Here is a 21,796-nt window from a genome sequence, read left to right as displayed (position 1 = left end):
AATATTTCATCTACATCATTACTTTATAAAATTTCTTTAATGCCTACATCTTTTCACCCAATTTCACACAAAAACAGAAGCAAAAGAACAAACTCTTGGAACACAAGGAGTTGATCATGGCAAATGTATTCTTTAATAGAAAGTAAGAAAAACCTCCCTACTGACCTTTATTCAGAATGAGGAAAAAGATAAATATCCACAGCTTTTTGTTCCATTTTGTAGGATTTTAAGATCCATCTATGCATGTATAAGCACAGAACACACAGTTTTAGCCACACTGGAACCACCTAAACAGAGATTTTATGTTCCATAGTTTTAACATGCATTCCATCCTTGGTGTGCTGATTATAGTACAGGGATTCTGTTCTTCATCTACAGCAGTTTCAGTATAAGAATACACCATAAGCCAACTTTGAGAAACATCCAGTAGTTGCTAATAGAAAGAATCACAGGAAGGTCTCACAACAGTTTACTAAAACATTAAGTTTTTTTTTTAAATCACAGTTTTCAAATATAAAAATTGGATTTTCCCTGTAACTGAAATATATTTACAATAACATTTTAAAAAGATGGCCTGTAATTTAATCTAATCACTGTCATCTGAACCACCTTCAGATCCCTCATCATTGGATCCTTCTGGTTCAGATTCGTTACCAGATCCTCTGCCAGAACCTTCGTTGTCAGATACTCTCTCAGAATCTCTGTCTGAGTCAGCACTGCGAGAAGCTGGGCGAGATTCATTTTCTGAGCCACCAGAACGACTTCTCCCCGACTGTACAGACTCATTGTCAGACTGCTCCGAGTCTGATCGCCTCCTTTTTCTAGCCGACCTGTCACTGTCAGAATCTTCCTCAGATGGGTGGACACTGGACCTCCTCGGACTACCTGCCTCGCTACCAGATTTGTTTCTGTTATCAGAATCACTATCAGAAACAATGCGTTTACTGTGCTGCTGTTCCCCATCATCTGAATCACTGTTGCTATTTCTAGCATGTCTGTATGGAAAAGAAAAAAAAGATCCAGTATTAAAAGATGCTATCCTTAGCTTAAAAGTAACATAAGACACCAGGGTTTGAGTAATGCTATCATTATCAGAATAAGAAGAATGAGTGGAATTAATTTGCAATGGAAAGGGATATTGTGAGTACAATGAAAAGCTTCACATTATCTTTGCATTGCCTCATTATTAACACTGCAGTTTCTCTTGAAAGCATGTGTTGAAACTTTAGCACACACAAAGTTCATTAAGGTTCTTACCCATCATCAGCAATTTTGAGTTTATCCTCATCAGAAGAATCATCACTTGATGAAATGATGGCTTTTGATTTGATCTTTCCTTTCATTGAAGGAGGCAGACGTTCTGGTTTGGGCTGTACAGGGCAAAAACCAAAGGGTTGCTTATTTACGTGGCTGGTTAAAGCATAGTGCCCAAACGTAGAAACGTATTCAGAAAACCAGACATGCTTTAACAGTTGTTCTGAAGTCATTAGATCAAAATTTTCCATTTACTATCACTTAATTCTAGACAGCTTTGGAAATAGCCTTTCATCCTTGAAGCAGCTATAGCAACAGGGGAGGGGGACAAAAATAAGCTCAAAGGCATTTTGCTACAAGAAGTTTTGTTGTGATTTTCAACATTAATAAATCTCTCTGGACTAGGGTAATGCTAAAGTCCGAATGCATATTTATAAAGTGATGCAGTTATTCGGGGTTTAACTTACAGCCTTCTTTTTCTCTGCTTTGAGTGGACGTCGTTTTTTAGGTCTTGGACCATTTTCATGTTCTTCATCATCACTCCCCTCATCTGCCTTCTGGGGTCTTAAACAGAAAGATATTTTATATAATCTAAAGCATAGCATCACTAAAAAAACCTAACACGTTCAAAAATACCAGTCTCTAGAAATATCTAGTTAGTTGATCAAGTGTTACTCATACTTCTTTTGCAGAGTGGCTGTTTAAGTCTTCTCATGTGCATGTGTAAATAAAAATTAAATCATGTGACCTCTTACCAACAGTTAATTTTTTAAGTAATTATGAAAGACTGCATAAGAATATACTTAAAAGCCATACTATTGCCCAGGGAAGTCTAACATTACAGTTACCTCCTCCTCTTCTTCTTCTTTCTCTCACCCTCCTCTTCTTCCCCATCTTGTTCACTACCACTGCCCTTCCTCTTCTTTTTCTTTCTAGACATGGGCAGATCTTCATCACTGTCATCGTTGACGAACTCATCAAATTCCCCTGCTCCTTTTTTTGAGCGCTATAACAAATAAAACCCACACAATATAGCCTATTACTCACTTTCCAGCTGAAAAGCTACCTGAAAACAATTCAAGATAGAAACTTTATCTGAACACATTTTCGAAGATAATAAAGATCTCCTTGTGCCAACTTTCCCATAATCTCTAGACTGATGTCATTAAGAAACTGATTCCAAATTTGCACATAATGAAACAATCATCTTCTGTTATTTTAACAATTTAGAACAGATTTTGGTGATGCCACCGTGCTTGGAATTTTTAAGTATTAGTTCCAATTTTTACATTTGAGTATTTAACCTGTGCAACTTCACTCAGTGGAACCTAGAAGGTCAAAACTGAAAACCTGTGCTACTGCAAGAGACCCTATATCAAACGGGGAAAATGAAGGAGATTAAAGTAAATAAATAAATAAAATTCTCTTCTACCCTGCCTCCTCCGCCACCACGTTTTTTCTCCTTTGATCCCTCTACTTCACCAGTGAACATCAGAATATTCTTGGTTTTCTCCACGTATTGAGCTCTTTGTTCCAGAAGTTTCTTCTGTTCTTCTTTCTCTCTTAGGCGCTTCTCTTCCTGAAACAGAAAATTAACCATTACTATTGTATTTGCAGCATCGCAGTGATTATAATCACAGGCATATAAGTTATTTGCTGACAAGAAACTGGAAAATTGACTTTTGACAGTTTTTGTCATAGCAGAAGGTCCACATGGTGCAAAAAAAAGTTTTCTATAAGCCTATGCTAGAGTAGGCAAAAGTCCAGAAGAACTGTTGCACCAAGTGCTTCCTCATCCAGCCTGTCAGGACAGAAATCTGATGGCAGACCTTCTGGGACACCAATTTTATTATAAAAATTTAAAAAAAAAAAAAAATCTATTTCTGAGGCTATGGGGAAGAAAGAGTGAGTATAACCTGCTTGCTATAACATTTTGTGCTAGCATTTATTATAACTAAGAAAAATAGCTACTAGACATTTTATCAGTAACACCAGACACCACCTCAGGGCAATAGGAGCATATATATTGGTGATAGGTATACTTTTTAAAAATGAAGTATACTGTTTAAAAAAATATAGTATACAGAACGTAAACAGAACAAGACCTGTTCTTTAAGTAGTTTTTGGCGAAGCAGCTCCTTTTCTTGCTCTTGCTTTGCACGCAGCTCTCTCTCTTCTTCATCCTGCTTGCGTGCCCGAGCCACATGATACTGGGCTTGACTCAGTAAGTCAGAGCATTGCCTGTAACATGCAATGTTTTCAAATAAAGGAAGGTGGCAGGCACATACTACAAGAAACAGTTTTATAAAGGGCATGCATCACAACACTATGTTCATATCACTACGAAAGAAAAAAAAAAAGCTACTTAAAATAGCACAATAGAAGAGTAGTGGATTTTTGAGTAAACTAAAGCACTTTCTAGTAAGCTAATTTATCTTTAAATTGCAATATACAGTTTCAGAATATACTGCTTCACCCTTAAAATTTAGCGATTTCTATACAAAAAAACCCACATTAACATAAAAGGAATCATCCCAACTAATCTGGACAGCTTCAGAAGTACAGTTAATGAGAACTTGTATTTATCACAACACACTGGCAAACCTAATCAGAAAGATAGGTAAAAATTCTGTTTAAAAAAACCCAATTGTGTAAGAGTTAAGGTTGCATAAAGTATTCAAGTCTCATGGAACATTAAAGCAAGGCACTTTCAATACCCCCTTAGCTAACGTTACAGTGACATTTAATATTAAAATGTACAAACTGCTTTAATGATACCCACTTAAGATGTGCAGTGCATGATGGCCAACAGATGTTATTTGTATATGGCTGTGAAAATCTTAGAGGAATGTGCAATAAATGAAACACAGGGCACACTGAGTGAAAACCTAAGAACTAAGCTTACAAAACCTGATTTGAATAGTCTTACCCTGAGCAAAATTTAAAGCAGAGTAGTCTCTGCCAACATATTCCAATAGCTGACCCATGCTATTTCACCCATGAACTACCTCAAAGTCTCCATGAAAGCAAACTTGTTAGATTATTATGTTTCAAGTCAAGAGGGAGAGCTAGAGATGTTTAAATATCACTGCACTGTCATCGATGGAAAATTTGCCATTAAAACAGCTAAAGTTTCACAGGCTCCAGCTAATGGCAGACACCACATGTTGAAAGTTTCCGTTTTAGACTACACAAAAATGATAGAAAGCAAAGACAGGAAAAGAATGAAACAGTAACAGGGAATAACCCTGCACTTGCATTTCTACTGTTCTAAGAAACTGTCAGTTAAAATTTTGGAATCCAGTTTTAGTGTGAAAAAAATAAGACAAAAATATTCCATTTGGCATCTGAGTGTCATTATTTTTTTTTACCTCGCTTCCGTAGCAGCAAGTGCCAAGTCAAATCTCATCTTATCACCTACTTTACTCAAGTAACTGAAGTACCTGAAGGAAAAAACAAACAAAAACTAAGCAAATATGGAATTACTTAAAAAAAAGCATTTACTCCTGAATTACAATCCTATAGAACTCAACAGATGAGGAAATGTCACGAATTTTCTCTGTGTGCAGCCCCTTTTAATACAACAGTATAAAAGTACTACCTTCAGAGTCCTCCGAAATTAAAACATTCTAAAATCAATCTAGAGTGGAACAAAACCCCAGAAGAATGCTAGAGAGTTCTAAGGTATCATTCACTGGCTCCTTGCAATAAGGACATTACTGACTCCAGTAGATTTATTCCTTATCTGTCACAGCTTAAGTGCTTGAAACCAGCATAAGAAAAGGAAGGAAAGCTGCTTTTTTAAAAATCCTTCCAGAACAGCTTCCTTGAACTTAGCTGACAGGTCCTTGTGAACACAACATACCTTCAGGTAAATGGGTAAGCTAATATAATCAGTGTTTTTAAAACAGTTTCTCCAATTTAAAGGAAAACAAGTCTCAAGGTTGCCACAGCTTCTTACCGTATTCCATGAGAGACATTTTAAAACAAGTGTTTTTGTGCTAGACTGAACTCAAATTCTTGTGCAGATGAAAAAAGTAATACCTTGTTCAAGTCTCAGATTATGGAACATATTCTCCAAAATGTGATAAACATTTGAATTTTTAGTTAATGGGTACAAAATAAAGGCTTTTATGCAACTTTCTCAAGACAATAAATAACAAGCTGCTAACTGACTCTAAGTCAGAATTTGTGTTCGTTTATTTTGCATTATGTAAAGCACTAGAATTGTGAAATGCTTGCTTGTATTAAAGGCTGGCTTTAGTTGACAAAATACTGAAATGCAACATTCATTCTTGACGTAACAGCAGAGCTAGAAATGCATAAAGCAAGCACCAGCTACACCAGCAATACCTAGGAGCAGAAAAAATGGTTGAAAGCTTTCTGTTCAAAGATGGTGATGACTGGATCAGATTAATCACACTGTTTTCTGCCCAGGATTTTTTTTAAAAAACAAAGAAAAATAAGAAGAAAGAAAGAAAAAAAAAAAAGAACGAAAAGATCTCAAATGCACTTAAGAAACTCCTCCTGTTCTTAAGCCATGCGAGTGCTTAGGCTTTCCTTGGCAACAGGAGGGCAAAATTAGTTCTCAAAGGCTTATTAACTAGGCTTATATAACATCAATAGATTTGATATTGAGCCTTATAGGTTGTTTTGAAAGAAATTGTCAAAAAAAGTATTAAATTAATAGAATAATTTCAACATTTTTTCCCACTATGCTATTCCAGGAAGAAGTGCATCTTGGTCGTCATAATACAGAACCCTCTGAGAAATACATATTGGCCACCTGGCCAAACACAACTGGTTCTGGAGCAAAGTCTAAAATAGTTTTATCAGACCCAATCTTTGTTCTCCTGCTAGAAACTCTAGATTACATACACTGTTTCAAAGGAGATGATTGCTCTTCTAACCAGATTTGTGACCTATACCGCAAATTTACGCTAAGGGAACCACAAAATAGATTATAATGATTAGAAATAAATCATCTTTACCTGTGGGCTAGCTCCAGTTCCTTCACAGCATTAAGCACCTCCTTTAGATTGCTTTTTTCATCTTTCAGGACAGAGGTAGCTAGTCTTTGTAGCACTAATGCCACATTGAACATAAGGACTGTATCACTTGGCGCTACATGCCTGGCCTGTAAATAAAAAGTATGTTTTTAAGATACACTACAACATGATACTGAGGTATACTGAAGCAACGTACAGAGAATAAGCACCATTATTTCAATCCCAGAGTACTGAATTTAAATACACACAAACAAGCATCAATTTACAGTAATTTTGTTCTGTGATGTATCATGTTTTATATTCCTACCTTTAACAAAGTTTGTTTGCATTCCTGTAATTTGCCACATTTGAAGAGTGCCCGGGCCAAATATAACAATACTTCAGTATTCTGATGCTTATAGAACTTTCTGAGGCAGTTCTCATACTAAAATAGAAAAACAATCAAATTAAGAGGTGACAATTGTTAGTTATTTTGGTTAGCTAACTCCAGCAAATGCTTCTATTCCTAAAAGCATTACTGCTAATATGTCTTTTGTTTTTTTAAAGAGTGTCATGCCACATGGATACCCCCTTTTAACTGATCAGAAAATTCTGTTATTCCATAGCAAGTACCTCATTCTTCTGGAAACTGGCAGCAGTTCAAGAGGCTCTGTAGGTCTTAAAATACAATACTTTGCAAGTACCACCTATTGTCATGAAGTCCAGCAAAAATTACTCATTTTAAGAGCACTCCATTATTCTCCATAGTATGGGTTGGGGGGAAATATATTTTATATTAATGTAGTAATCACATGTATCTGATGCAATTAGTTTAAAAAATCCACACCTTTCAGATAACTCAATGTCAAATTTGTTCCCTCCACCTAGCTGAATAACTTGGCATACCAAGGGATAACCAGTTGTTCTAAGCTGTCAAAGACGACTTGTTGCTACAGGTCTTGTGGGTCTCAAATTAAAGCTTCAAACAGTTACGAAGCTTATCCTTTTCAGTAATGAGCACCTTTTATTTGACATACTCTTTTCTCAAAGAATCATTCACCCTTTCTAAACCTCCAAAATAGTAAGTCATTTTTATTTCCAGCTCAAATACAAAAACTGCCCTGAACTGTAATGCCTGAAGTCACTACTCTTGGATCACACTCTGTTGTAAGCACCCAATTTTCACTCACCTTTAGAGTAAAAGATTTTGTATTTAGCTTAAGTCTGCCTCAGATTTGTATGTTTTACGGTAAAGAACTCACTGGAATAATTGTTGTGGTTGCAGTAAGCTAGGCTATTAAAATTCAATTTGTCTCCCTTTGAGTTCAGTATTGTGTATTTCAGACTGTGGCTTGTACTGACTGCATAGTAGAACCCAGGGAACAATAAAACACCTCAGTAAATAAACACATTTTACCTATAGCTTTACTTAAATATATTAGCAAATCAGTACGATATTTTTCTGACCAAAAGGTGAAAATCCAGTTTCCCACTGTAATTCACTGCTTAAACAATTACTAAAATTAGATTTTCTTTAGGCTTTTGGTCAATAAAACCAGATGAGGCGTTAAAAAGACAACAGACCCCATTCAAACACAACTGAATGAATCTGACCGCATTACCGAAGCCTTTTTAACAGCAGGTCACTGGAAGACAGCAACTAAAGTCTTAATCAGGTAAGAGAGGCCCAATATCTCTTCCTTCTAACCATCACAAAAAGCTTCAGGATAGCTCTGAATTAAGCCCCAATGTGGACTCAGTCTTAATAAAACAAGTTTGTTCTAAGCTTCTGTCCTGTTCAACATATGCTTTTTTTTAAGCTTACTTGTATGCTTTTGATCAACTAATGGAGTCAGTGTAGTTAGATTAGGTTGATACTTGGAAGTTAGCTTGCTTGAGCAGGTTCAACTAGATGACCTCAACAGATTTCTTCCAGTATGAATTACCTTGTGATGTTAACTCTGTGAAACTCGGTCAAAGAAATCATGGCACAGCCAGCTCTTCAGATAGCTCTGATTGTCATTTATGCAATCATTTGCAGGAACAAAAATAGGAGGTGTTGCTATTAAAAAAAATCCTAGCATAAAATTGCATTCACTTACTTCAGTAACATCTGAATGTAGATCACGTACAGTAACTACACTGACTGAAACCTCTCCGAATAAAAATTAATTCTGAGATCAAAACTCTAACCCAATTATAACTCTGCTACAGAGAAAGAGAAAAAAAAAAAAGCATGCAAGTTGGTAGGTGCTTTGTTACCCTAGCCCGTATTTGGCAGTTTGTTTTTAAATCTAGACTAGACAGCCAACAGCATGCTAGAAATAGACCTATAACTTGTTAAAATATTATTCAGACACTTGCGCAGCTGCTATGACAGCAGAGAAACATCCAGAAGTCATCTAACCCAACATATTATGTAGTTCAATTTAGAGATGTTACCATCTGCACAGCACTGATGTATTGTTTCTGTTCTACGTAGATATGTGCCAAATTCAGCCACACATCACTGATATCTGCTGTTGCCTCTCTCACTTGGGCAAAAACATCACGAGCTTCACGGAAATATCCTTTATGTGCCAAGACAGCTCCTAAGGGGAAAGTAATATGTACAGCGTAAGCTTCCAGGTTCATGTACTATGTGCTCCTAGCAAAGAAAACAAAATATTGCCTGAATAAAGTTCCCCATTAAAAACTAAGTGACATAGCTGCCATATGAAAGCTATTCTTTCCTGTGCTCCACTACAGTGTTCAGGCCCTGCAAAAAACAATTCTATGTTAGAGCATGAAACTAAGAATATCATCACCTCTGAAGGAAAATTAGAGTCTAATATTCACCTATGCCATTAGCAGCATACAAATTCTTTGGATCGTTTCTGAGTACTTGCTTGTAGATCGCCAATGCACGGTCTTGATGACGCTTCTCCTGCAGAAAGAAGTATCCCAATTGATACCCCATTAGAGAAATAAGTGATTAGTAAATCTACCCAGAAGTTTTATGGTCTATAACATACCAAATAGGCATCAAGAAAAGGCTCTGAGTAGCTAAGAGCATACAAAAATTATATAAGCCAGACCCAGGGCAGACAGTCGCCCATTACCTTTTCTCTGTCTCTCGTGGGTTGATGCAGAGTCTGCAGCCAGACATTGCCAAGAGCCAGCATGGAATAAGTATCATTTTGTGTGGAGGGCTGTTTCAATATTCTTTCAAATTTCTTCTGCCCTGGACCCCACTCTTGTTTAGCCAAATGAAGATTGCCAATCAGCGACCAAGCATCTGGATGGTCCTAAATAAAAACTCACTGTAAGTTGCAAAAGCATTTTTTAACCTTGCAAGATTACTTTTTCCAAGTATAAAATACTATTTTTCTTAACTAGAACTCCATATAAAAAAAAAAAACAACAAAACACACAGAAAGCTGATTACAGTAGTTCTCTCTTCTTCCTCTAGTTTATATCAGCAAACGAAAATGCAACAAAAGGAAAATAAAATTTTAAGTTAGTATCTCAAGTGTTTTAATTTTAAACATTTAAAGAGTTACAAACCTGATTTATCTGAAGTGCTTCCTTAAACCAATCAGAAGCCTCATAAAAATTTCCTTTATCCCTAGCCATAGCTCCCAAGCGCAAGTAGCCTAAAAACAAAAATAGGAAATGAAAATTAAAAAAAAAATATGAGGAAACAGGCTAAAGTAATCTCAAACGAAGAAAATACTGGCCATGCATGAATTTCAAAAGCAATCTTTTTCTTGATCTGCTAAGGACAGCAAACATTAAGACTTCTTTCATATTTTATTCAGAATGAGACACACCATGTGAAGACGAATGTTCACATCCACAATGGTGATACAGAAATTGCACATTTCTAACAGTTAATCTAAATTTTTTAAATTGGTTTCATAAATTAAAGATGATTGAGAGACCTCAGAGAAAGAAGGATGTTATCAGGTACGTAATTCTCCTCCCTCCACTTTAAACAGCTCTCCTGTCTCTGTAAGCGTTGGGAAGAGTACCAGTTAGCAGGTGACAATGGAAAACAAGCAGGGAAATGTCTATAGATTAGGCTGTAGCATGCTGTGTGCTGCAGCTTGCTGAGCAAGTGCTACCACCTCGCCTTTGCAGCAAATATCACAGGTCTGCTACTTAGAGGCAAGAGGCAGAGCAGAGTGAGGAGAAAAAACCCAAAGGTTTTCTATATCCACCCACATAGGTAGAGTTGAAGAGCATGGCCATATCCAGTAGATAGCCCTGACTGCACCCGAGTACTGAGATGCTAAGGCTTTGGTAGGAGTGGGCAGCAAGTGAGCAAAGCCATGCAAGTCTAGGTAAGCTAATTTTGCTATATTTTTGGAGTACGGTATGATTTACCAATAATTAGAAGGCTTAAAGCTGGAGATTGGACTATAAGGATGAAGCAGGACTTCCAAAAAAAAAACAAACCAAAACCCAAACCCAAAAAGTTAGGGAAAATAGCAGGTAGGTAAACAGGCCCCAAACCTACTACAAAAAGAAGTGAAGACAGATATAAGAAGACCAGAAGACACTGTAATAGGAAGATTCTGGTATTATAAGGAGGACCATGGAACTTAAATACCAAATGTTTCTTACAATCAACGTAATTAGGATGTTCTCTTAAAATGTTTTTATACAGCTTTTCCGCTTCATGAAATTCACACATCGCCTCATATAGTCTGGCAAGATTATAGGATGTTGTTACAGAGATAGCATTGTAATAATGCTCATCATGTTCAGCTTCTGCTTTTGCACGATCCAGTGATGCCAGAAAATATTTCTGAAGTATAAAAAGAAAAAAGGAATAAAGCACTCCAGAATATTCTTACAGGAAAATTTCTGGGTGATCAAGAAACTCAGTTCAAACTTTGGGTAATTACATACCTTCGCTTCTCCTAGGTTTCCCAGCCTGAAGTGCAGAGCACCCACATTATTCAAAATCTCTGGTGGGACATCAGCCTGTACTTTCTCTTGCAGAATACGTGTGGCTGTACCATAGGCTGACAGTGCACCCTTTACAAAGAAAGAAAAATTGGACGAAAGAAATAAGAGAATGAGCTTTACATGCTCTTATGAAAAGCACACACTTAATTCACCAAGTGTATATTAATAATACCTGTATATCAGTCTGTTCTAGAATTTGGGCTAGCTCAATCCATGCCTCTACATCATCAGGATATTGTTCTGTGACTTTCTTTAGATGTCCCTGAAAGACAGCAGAAAATAGTGATACCTCTTAGTGGACATACGAATTGTTAAAAAAAAAAAATTATGGTATTAACCTTCACATTAGGAAGATACATGATAACACAAAACAAAACATCCTAAACATCTGCACAACTCTATTACAAAAAGCTGCATTAGTTTCCTTCCTTCATTTTTTTATTTTTCTGTAGGACGCAACACCAGCTTAGAGTCTTAGAGAAGCAGAAACTATCACACCAACATGAGAAGCTAGAAAAGTGATGTCTAACATTTTTTGCATTTACCCAACATTAGATTAAAAAAGCCTTTCATTAAAAAACAAAACAAAACAAAAAACCCCAAACAAAACCACACATAGCTTATCTGGAAGGACAATGTTAAGACAAGCGTTTCCTGGAAATCACTAGCTAACGTGCTGTCTTCAGGAAATCACTTGCTAACTTGCCATCCTCAGAGAATTTGAACACATATGGGAAGAATTCTGCCCTTCTAGTATTATCAAATACAAACGTGAGGCCGGGGCTCCTCAAAATTCCTGGACTTGCTCTAGCCAGAGACCAAGTAGGAGTCTCGGTTCTGTCCAAGAGCTGCAACTCTTCAGGGTTAAGAGGATCTCTCATGACAGCCAATATTAAATATTCTACACCAAGTAATTATTCAGCCAAGTAACCCTGAGTTTTATGCACCTTAAGGTACAGTCTGATTTCAAGTCTGGTTTTCAAGTTCTAGTCTTGTATGTAAAAAATTGATGCTGGCAGAGGCAAAACACTCACCTTTGCAATATCCCGTTTCTCTTGGTCTTCTGAAGCCGCGTAAAGAGATCCAAGAATTTTCATAGTCTCATAATTGTTAGGATAGGCTTTCAAAACTTTTTCAAAGCATTGTGATGCATTCTCTTTGTCCCCTCGATAAATGTACATTTGACCCAATCCAAAAAATGGAAGTACAAATGAAGATGAGGCAAACTGTGTGGCCTGGTAATAATACTGGAAAGCTTGATCATAATCTTCCTAATTAAATAGAAGTAAATAAAGAGCACGTAGTGTTTTCACAGGTAAGCTTTGTACAAACTTTTATAACACAGATTTTTAAGCGTAATCCCAAAGGGAGCTTTTAAAAACTGTCCTACCTGTACATGAAAAGACCTAGCCAGCTGATAACAACTCTCTGCCTGCATTGCTTCAACTTCTGTATTATGGAAAGCATGAAGAGCCAAGTGTTGTACTTTACCATAGTCCTGAAAAAAGGGAATTGAAATGAAATTTGAAAGCCTTCGCTTTATTAATGATCGAGTGATTTATTATCTAAACAAGGATAGCTGGCAAATACAAGAAAGCTTAAGCCATAGCACTGACAAAATTAATAACAACAGATTCAGTTTTAGTGGTTACTGTTCTTTCTGCTATTTCATATTTTAAAGCTTGGAATGGAGGAGGGAGAAGGGGATAAAAAACCCCAACCCTTCGGGACACAAAGGTGACCTTGACCTAAGAAATAAGCGTCCCTTTTCTTGGCTTTGTTGAGAAAAGTTTATACAAAATTTGAATCAAAAACTTTATACCTGCCCATCTAGATTAACGGTTCCATATTAGGCACCACTTAGCCCAATTAAATGAGAATCATTCTAACACCAGAATCCTTGCTGTTCAGAGGTTATCAAGTATTTAACTGTAAAATTCCATAGACTTCTTACCTTCTTGAAGAAGAAATGATTAGCCAAGTGATTCAACACCATTGGATTACTGGGATCAATTGTGTAAGCCCTAGAGAGGAGTTGAACACCATTCTTGATGGAATCAGCCTAAATGAAACATTGACAGGTATCAGCAGCATTTCAACAGCTGTATCTTATTAACACCTTCAAAACTATTCTTCAGTCTAGGCTGCTGAAGGAACTCTGACAAAATCCTTGCTAGGCTCACAGAAGAAGGTAAATTCAGCTACTAGCTTTTCTCCGTGCAGCATACAGATGGAAAAGGGTAAATGCAGCCACCACAGGGATGGAAAAAAAGCAGAACATGACTTGTTAGAGGAAAAAAAAAAAAAAAAAATACATAGAGTTGGTGTGTCTGACATTTCACATTCACACCCTGATAGCCTTCCTTCTGCTGTTGAATGTACCCAGTTCCTGTTTCGGTTAGATTTCAACCTTTTACACAATTTGTCCAATAGCAAAATGAAAATATCTTCATGTTCAAATTCTAAACAAGAACTTCAGATGTTGAATTAAGAACTACTAGAACTTAAGTTCAAATTACAAAAATGTGAGAAGTTTGCCATGTTTACATAGTGATACTATTTTATCAACTTACTCTTTTCTACAGTTTAAAGAAAGCTTTCCATGGGTACAAATTTGACTTATCTACAAGTTTAAATCCATAACTGATAAAATAATTGCTATTTATTTGGGACACCCGTAAGATTTATATCACAAGCATGTCAACTTAAACCTGTATTTATTTCTGGACAGAAACACCAAAAATTTAACAACTGTGCTTTACTTTACAATTATTATCAGCAGAAAGCTATCTTATTGAACAGATTAGGTTTTATGAGGTTGAGACACAAGATGAAGTCCAACAGGCAGCTAAAAACATAATTTCCGTTTGAAAAGGCACTACCTTTCCAAATATAGTATAACAATATACCTTGATTAGGAGATACTGAATCATTCTTGGTTTAATTTTCAAAGACAAAGAGGTTTTATAATCACACTATGTACGTCTGAGTTCTCCAATAATTTAAGTCTCAAGTCCAATTTCAGTCAAAACCAGTAGATCATTAGAGGTCTCAAAGCTCCTAAGCACTTTCATTAAAGAAAGCCAGAGATAAGATAGACCTCAATGAGAACACAGCATAACTATCTCAACCCTGGTTTGACACCGTAACATCTTCAATGGGGGAGAAACGTTAGAAATATCTAAGCACAGAAAAGACATCAATTAGTAGTCTGCAGCTCAGAGAGAATCTTTTCCCCAGAGAAAGTGTTCTCCCTCCCCCACAATAACTCTTTGATGTTATACTAACTTTGCAGCATGAATTGTGGAAACAGTATGAAGTAAGGCACAGATGATACATTTCTTAATAAAAACACAACACGTATTTGAGTGGGTCAGCTTTTAATCACAGCTTTTTGAAGCTTAGTGTGAGTGGGCTCATCCCTTTACCTTAGTCAAAAGACCTTCAGGAAGAAAAAGGAAAGACAGCAGGTTTCATTAGTTTCTCGCCCATGGATTTATGTACTAAAATTTGACTTTAAAATATTTTTGGTAGTCTCTGTAGTTTTAGGAAAGAAAACTCATGTGCCAACACTTTTCAGAAGTCTTCACGGAAGTCTTACCAGTTTCTCTTCCCCATGACATAGTACAACTAGGTCATTTTCAGAAATTCTGTGCCAACAAAAGATCTTTCTAGGAGGCCACATGTTCTACAGATCACATAACGCTAAATATTCACAACATACAACGTAATTTTTTTCTTTTTTTTAAAAACACTGAAAGGCTCTATCCTCCACTGGTAACTTCCTTAGCATGGATTAACCATCTCGGATCTCGTGATCCCAATTAAGCTGCAGGAGCATATATATTTTTCTAGTGATACAGCATCTAGAGAGGTAGGATCATGACTTTATTGTAATTTCATCAGCCTAGTTAAAATTTTTTCTTGCCCACTCTTTGGTTTACCATGTGGCATGCATGCCAAGGTAGCCAGAATACAACTTCAACGCTTGTTTGAAAGCTTATGTGCTTTAAAGCCCAGGACTAATCTCCTGGGACTGTGTCTTTTACCTTGACCTTCCTGTCAGCATGATGCTCTTGCAAAAAAAATACCTTATGATCTGGAACAGAGCTGCCATTGCAAGCAGTATCTCCAGGTATTTGAGGACTTTCAGAGCATCCTGAGTACTGATTTAGCTAACCTTCATAGAGTCGCAAATTACTAAGTAAGGCTGGCTATTATACATATCATAAGCATTGCTCATTAAAGTAAGATCTTGAAATCAGCACTTATGGGGTTTGTTGGGTTTTTTTAAGTGATTGGACATGCACTCACACATCTCACCAGGGATTTTTATTATTTTAATTAAAGTAGTTAACCTAGCATTGTTTATCTGTACTTAACACCTCTACAAGCAAGAGTTGAAGGTTTTTAGCGATAGTTATTCAGAATGTGCTGCTCACATCACAAGTACATATCTATAGCATCATTCATTAGTGACACAGACTTAAAATGATTTAACCACAGAAGTTATCACCCCGTTTAAAAACTGGACTACATTTCAAAAGATAAAAAGTTTGCTTTTTCAGAAAAGAAGAAAGTAAACTGCATATGGACTCTTGTTAAGTCAGACTCACCTCTTTATTATTGAGCTCCAAAACAGCCAGTCCAACCAAAGCCCCTACGCATTTTGAATTTAGCTCCAGAGCCCTGCTGAACGCTAAGCGAGCTTTCTCCAACTTGTTCAGTTTCACGAAGCAGTGGCCCATACCTAATCGAACCTCAGCTACAGGACAAGATAACATCATTCAGAATTCCAAAATTTCAACTTTATGACTTTTTTACATTCTGGACAGCAATTACTGTGAAAGCAGTACCTTTAATATTTCTTTAAAACCCCTAAGCCATCTAATGATTTGCTGTTTTTAAAAGTGGCCTCCCACACTTGGCAGAAAAACTAACTTTAACATATTAGTAAGACTTTATTTCTTCACACACCCCAGGACATTCGTCAACATCTCCAAAAGACACTGATATTGAACAAATAAAAAAATTATTTTTATGGAGATGTATTTAAAAAATAACAGAAAAAGGTATTTAAAAATTGCCAGATGAAAGTGCTGGAAATTTCTTACGCAGAGTAAGTTCACCTGAGACTAGTAGGCCTTCAGAAAACACAGACAAATACAACAGTTAGCTAGACATTTCTCCTCAAATGATGAAGTGATTCACTGCTAATAAAATGCTGTTTATCATCCTCTCACTTCCATGATCATGTACAAATAAGCTAATACAGAGAATTCACATCATATTGCCCTTTCAGACTGCCTGTGAACTCAGAATACAGAGGCATTTATATACAGTAATTTCAAATCTATGTGTGTGTGTGAAAAAGGGGAGTGAAACAAAGACGTTTGCTTAGATGTAAGGCTTGCATTTCTAAATTCACTTTCACAACAACAATTCCTTTGCTAAACCAGACTACAGAATACACATCAACTTTGTAATAAACTCTTTTTCAGACAGGTTATGGCTCACAACAGATAGGTTCTGCAACAGTCTTTAACAATCTCCCCCTCCCCTCACAATTTTAACTTCTCTTACATGAAACTTCTTATTTTCTAATAGTTCTTCAAAAGGTAATAATTAGAAAAAATGAAAAGTATTTTCCTAAACATTATTTCCTTCTCTAACAATTAAGGAACACCAAGTCAACAAATACTTGAACTCCTCTATAATGAGGGGTGGAGTTTTTTTGACAGATATAAATCACAAAGAAATCCTTAGTTATTTGAATTAGGAAGACTTGGGTTAGTTTGCAAGCACAGCAAATACTTCCACTAGCAAATACTTTCTGTCTTACCTGGGCAACCTGGATTGGTACGCAATGCTTTCTTGTAGTAGGCAAGGGCTCCTCTGTAATCTTTCTTGTTGAAAGAAATGCACGCTTTGCCTGTTATAACATACCAATTATGAACAAATCAGAAATACAAACAAAGCAGTTACAAATCAGCAGCTCCTAGGTATTATTTGGTAAACTCATGCTGTGCCAATCTTCAAAAGTTGCAATTAAAAACTAACAGAAAATTCAGACAACTACAACTCTTATCATCTTTGATGACATCAAGTGTATGAAAGAAATCAATCAAACACGGGAACATATTATGTTTATATTTTCATGGTTTTCTGCAGAAACTTAATTCTTTCCTGGTCCAGAAGAAAGACACTTGCTAAGGCCAGATTAATTAGTGAACAAATTAAAATACAAGTGTTACAGCCTGCTGACCCCTCACTACTGGTATCTTCATCTTTGACAGAGTACACGGCTTCATCAAGAAAATGTAAGTAGCTGGATGTGATGTGTGCCCACAGGTCTCAGAAGACTTTAGCTAGCATTATACTTTTTCCTAGCTTTTTCACCTACTTATACTTCCCAAGCTTAAAGTGATCTCTGTCATGGGTTTCTGGTCACAAGTGCACACTTCTTTATCTCATTCTTTCTCTCTAGTCACATACCCACCCTCTTCTTAAGGACATAATTAATTACAAAACTCAACTGGAGAAGCCAGGTTTTTTTATACAAATACCCATAAACTCATACCGAGAAGGGCAGGAATATTATTTGGAGACTGGTTGAGTACAAAATGGAATTGTGCATCAGCTTGGTCCATCTTATCACCTTCAAGCAGACAAAAGCAGGCTCTTCCCAACAAGTGATTCTAGATAAGGAAAAAAATTTCCACTACATTTATCTTTGTAAGATATGAAGATAAGACTACATGAAAGATTAACTGGCTATGTTATAATGCTTTCTATGATTAATCTACTTCACTGACATCAGGACGAAAAAAGTCAAAGGGTCTTTACCATCCATGTCTAAATTTCACGTATTATCAAGCAAGAGAGTAACAACCAATCCTTCCTTCCCAACCCCCAAAAGTTGACTGACATAGAACCACCAGGTGTCCCAGTAATTATTCCTGGTGACACCGCACACATTTCAGACACAAGTTTTAGTTACACGTACTACACTAACAGACTTTAAAGCCTGAGCACCTTCTATCTTCCCTTTAGTGAATCAATACTTGTTTTCTTTAGAATCACTTTTTGAATTGACACAGAAAACCTATGTTGAAAGTAAGCTACAAATTAAGAATAATTAAATAATTTACAAATACGGATTTTTAAACAGATTTTGTTTTTACCTGATCATACATGATAATTTTGTCAGCCATAGTATACAACAAGGTAGCTTGTGTAATGAGCTCCTTCTTGTTATCTTTGTTCTTCTCCTTTCGAGCCTGCTGTACATAGTATGCTGCCAGAGTATCCAGACATGTCATCTGATCTTTTTCATGGTCCCTGTAGTCCAAGTTACCATCTATGCGCGCAGCTTCCAAGAGCTTCACAAAGTCTTCTGTTTTTCCTTGTTTGTAGTATTCCAGCTATAAAACATACAGTTTTAACAGACCATACTACCCCAGTGAGCAAGTAACATTTCAAGTTGATACTTTAGGTGTCACAAAGATTCTTTCTCCAGAACACAGAGATAAGCGTAGGGATAATCAGACAACGGCATTCCAATACTGCCAAATATTTTTCTACCATCATCCCAGCTTAGTATTTTTACACTAAAACATAAGTTTTATAGCTATTTATAATTGAAGAATCAACTGGGTTTCCTCTGAAATTCTTTGACATTTTGCACATTTCCCCATACTTTCCATAGTATGGATACTACCCCCTCCTTTTTTATGACCTGCATAATCAAAGGCACGAAACAGAAAAACTATGGATGAGAGAAAAAAAAAATAGAAAGCAGGCCTCAAGCAGCACTGTTTCATGAAAAAAGGTGAAGTTAAGTTCTTAATATGCATGTCAAATCAGAAACATCTGGCCTAGAATCAGTGACCAAATAACCCAATTAAGTTCCTGTTTGGAATTCAGTTATCCCTAGTCATAAAAGTAAGGAAGTGGAAATTGTTATACAATTATTTGAATATAATATTTAAATATACAACTTGTATATATACGAACCGCTAAAGCAATCCATATGTGCAGCTGAGTGTGCTCCTGTTTCAGTATACTTATAACTTCATCACCCTCAGGTAACTGATCGAAGTCAAGCTCAATAACCTAGAGACAGACAATACAGATGTTCTTTTCACAAAGCATTAACAATGTTATCCATAACTGAGCTCAAAAAGCAAGCTGGACATTTCAGAGCACAAAATATAAATAATTGTGTTTAAACAAGGTCATGGACAAAGAAGCAAACATGTATTTTATTCTGTACAGCACAAGAGTGATGCTCTCTCACAAATATCAGAGAAAATACAGCCCAATATTTGGGATACTAGTCAGGGAGAATAATGAGAGAAGTTAATTCAACTTCTTTCACCATAGCCTTCGAGCTCAGAATTTTTACAGTTCAGCTAACAGCCAACTTGACTGCACACTGCTGTATTTCTAAAACTTCTCCTACAGGTAATACAAAGATCTAGGATACAGACAAAATCTTCCAAGTTATCAGGTGTTAGAGAACCAATACCTCAGACTTATCTCAGAGCCCTGAAATTTTGCAAAGTCATCTTTATGTCCAAGGAAATTAAGAAATTATTGAAGTGGCAAACATTATAAAGAATAGACTAAAATTCTGAATATTGACAACCAGTCACAATGAGCAAAACACACCAACAACTTTTCACCATGCATGCATTAATTTGCAAGTACTATTTTTGCCATATTGATCTACTCTTCTGATATGGAAAATGAAGAAAAAGGAACAGATATTCCCAAAGTGGGGATGTTTGCAAACAGAATTTAACTGCCTGTTAGTTCACTTGCTACTTAGTCATGCTGCCTTTAATAGTGGTCATCTACCTTACAATTTAGTTTTACAGCGAAAAAGAGCTGCAGTTGTTGTACCCAGGGATGTGTCCCGATTACTAATGCAGGGACTTTTTCTCCAAAGACTGGATTGGAGCAATCCAGTTTATAAGGACTTTAGAGTTTTGATTATGCAAAACTTATGAGAGCACCAATGGAAGTATTTCTGCTACTGGTGTTATCTTTGTTTGAGTTTGTCTTGCACAGTACCTCCTATTTGACAGATAATAATGTTTTTAAATTTGGGCAACCCTCATCTACAAACTAAAATAGTTATTAATGAGAAATAAATATTACCAACAGAGCAAATAAATACAGAAGCAAAAAATGGCACTAAAATAAAATGTATTTTATAGCAATCCTTAGTGATTAATCCAAAACTTCAGGATCCAAGTAGTCTTAGCCGTAACTTCAACAGCAACACCTCCAACAGAAATTTCTGTCACAGAGAAAAAAAGCCCTCTTATGTGTAACCTACAGGGAGCAAAGTACCTTTGTGAGACTTAAAAACACAATGGCAGTTGTATGGAAATTTGTTAGAGTACGGACACATGGTTCACAAAAAGCTTTTTGCAAACTATTAGCAGTATGCTTCAATACCTTACTAAGCTAAGGTGTTAATTTAGTATCTGCCATAGAATGATTCAATTTAAAATTTTATAATACCCTATACATTTCCAAATACTTGTCTTAAATCTTTCTAACCTTGGCTTGTCACTGCCTACCTTAAATAAAGGAAAAGTTAAATAAATTCCTAAACCCCCACTGAAATAACTTTACAGAATAGACTAATTGCCCTACCTGTGTCTATATGCTGATTTAGGAACTTACATGCTGTCTACAAATCAGTGCAGTCAGAAAAACCATGTCTAATGAGCTAAGGAGAGAATTTAGCTGGACGAGGCCACCGTACACAAGTACAAAGTAAGAACTGGTTGCTGTTCCCAACAGGGTCTTCGCTGCCGAGGGCTGCGTACGCGCGAAGCGCATGTTGTGGGAGAAGAGGCTGCCCCCTCCTCAGAGCCCTGCGGAGCTCTAAGCAGCCAAAGGAACCCGGGCAGAGTGCGGGGCTGTCCCCAGCGGCTCTCGTCCCCAGCAAGACTCTGGGCAAGGGCAGGGAGGTGACAGCTAGCAGCGGGCAGGCACCGTTCACCGAGGGGCACCGGCGAGGGCAGGTTCGGGTGTCTTTCCGCAAAACGATACACCTGTAACGCCGGCAACTCATTCCGCGCAAGGAAGGGGGCGACACTCCCCCTCCAGTCCGGGACAAAACTACGAGAGGAAGCAACAAACGCCCGCGCCCCGGAGCGCATCGTACAGCGCGCCTCTCCCTTGCCCTCCACGGGACCAGGCGCCGCCGCCGCCTCCCAGCCCCCGACTCGCCTCATCGGTGTCCCGCAGAGGGATCTCAATAGACCCCCGCGACATGATGGCGACGCCGCTGTCCGCCGAGCCGCCAGCACGCAACGGCCGCCTCACGCGTACTTCCCCTCGCAAACACCGACTGACCCGGACGTGCTCGGGCAAGGGGCGGGGGGGCGGGGGGCGGTCAGGCCCCGCCCCCGATGCTCAACGATCCAATCGCAGCGAGGTACGAGCCTCGAGGGCCGCCTCGCGCCGCTGCGTGAGGGAGAGGGAGGGGTTCGAGGTCGGGCGCGCGTGGTCCCGTTGCTGCGGCAACGGCGGCCTCGCGGGCGCCCCTCAGCGAGTGGCGGGCACTGAGCCGCCAT

At 37.5% G+C, this 21,796-nt stretch overlaps 1 protein-coding gene across 1 annotated transcript; it reads right to left on the bottom strand.

The window, feature by feature from the left end:
* Nucleotides 1-110: 110 nt before the first annotated feature.
* Nucleotides 111-21,594, bottom strand: CTR9 (CTR9 component of Paf1/RNA polymerase II complex). Its single transcript, XM_075094822.1, has 25 exons — nucleotides 21,450-21,594; nucleotides 19,215-19,313; nucleotides 18,383-18,622; nucleotides 17,779-17,896; nucleotides 17,041-17,130; nucleotides 15,815-15,963; nucleotides 13,153-13,260; nucleotides 12,589-12,696; nucleotides 12,233-12,469; nucleotides 11,371-11,460; nucleotides 11,139-11,267; nucleotides 10,851-11,034; nucleotides 9,789-9,877; nucleotides 9,344-9,529; nucleotides 9,081-9,168; nucleotides 8,685-8,833; nucleotides 6,571-6,687; nucleotides 6,246-6,391; nucleotides 4,626-4,697; nucleotides 3,360-3,495; nucleotides 2,687-2,833; nucleotides 2,103-2,260; nucleotides 1,722-1,818; nucleotides 1,258-1,370; nucleotides 111-995 (listed from the first exon to the last, which is right to left on the bottom strand). Exons 1-25 carry the CDS (start codon nucleotides 21,492-21,494, stop codon nucleotides 587-589), a joined length of 3,504 nt encoding a protein of 1,167 aa, XP_074950923.1. The 5' UTR covers nucleotides 21,495-21,594; the 3' UTR covers nucleotides 111-586.
* Nucleotides 21,595-21,796: the final 202 nt, after the last annotated feature.

The sequence above is a fragment of the Phalacrocorax aristotelis genome, chromosome 5 (genome assembly GCF_949628215.1).
Source record: "Phalacrocorax aristotelis chromosome 5, bGulAri2.1, whole genome shotgun sequence".
Classification (NCBI taxonomy): Eukaryota; Metazoa; Chordata; class Aves; order Suliformes; family Phalacrocoracidae; genus Phalacrocorax; species Phalacrocorax aristotelis.
Note: the sequence above shows the minus strand (reverse complement) of the source record. Positions and strands in the feature narration are given on the sequence as shown.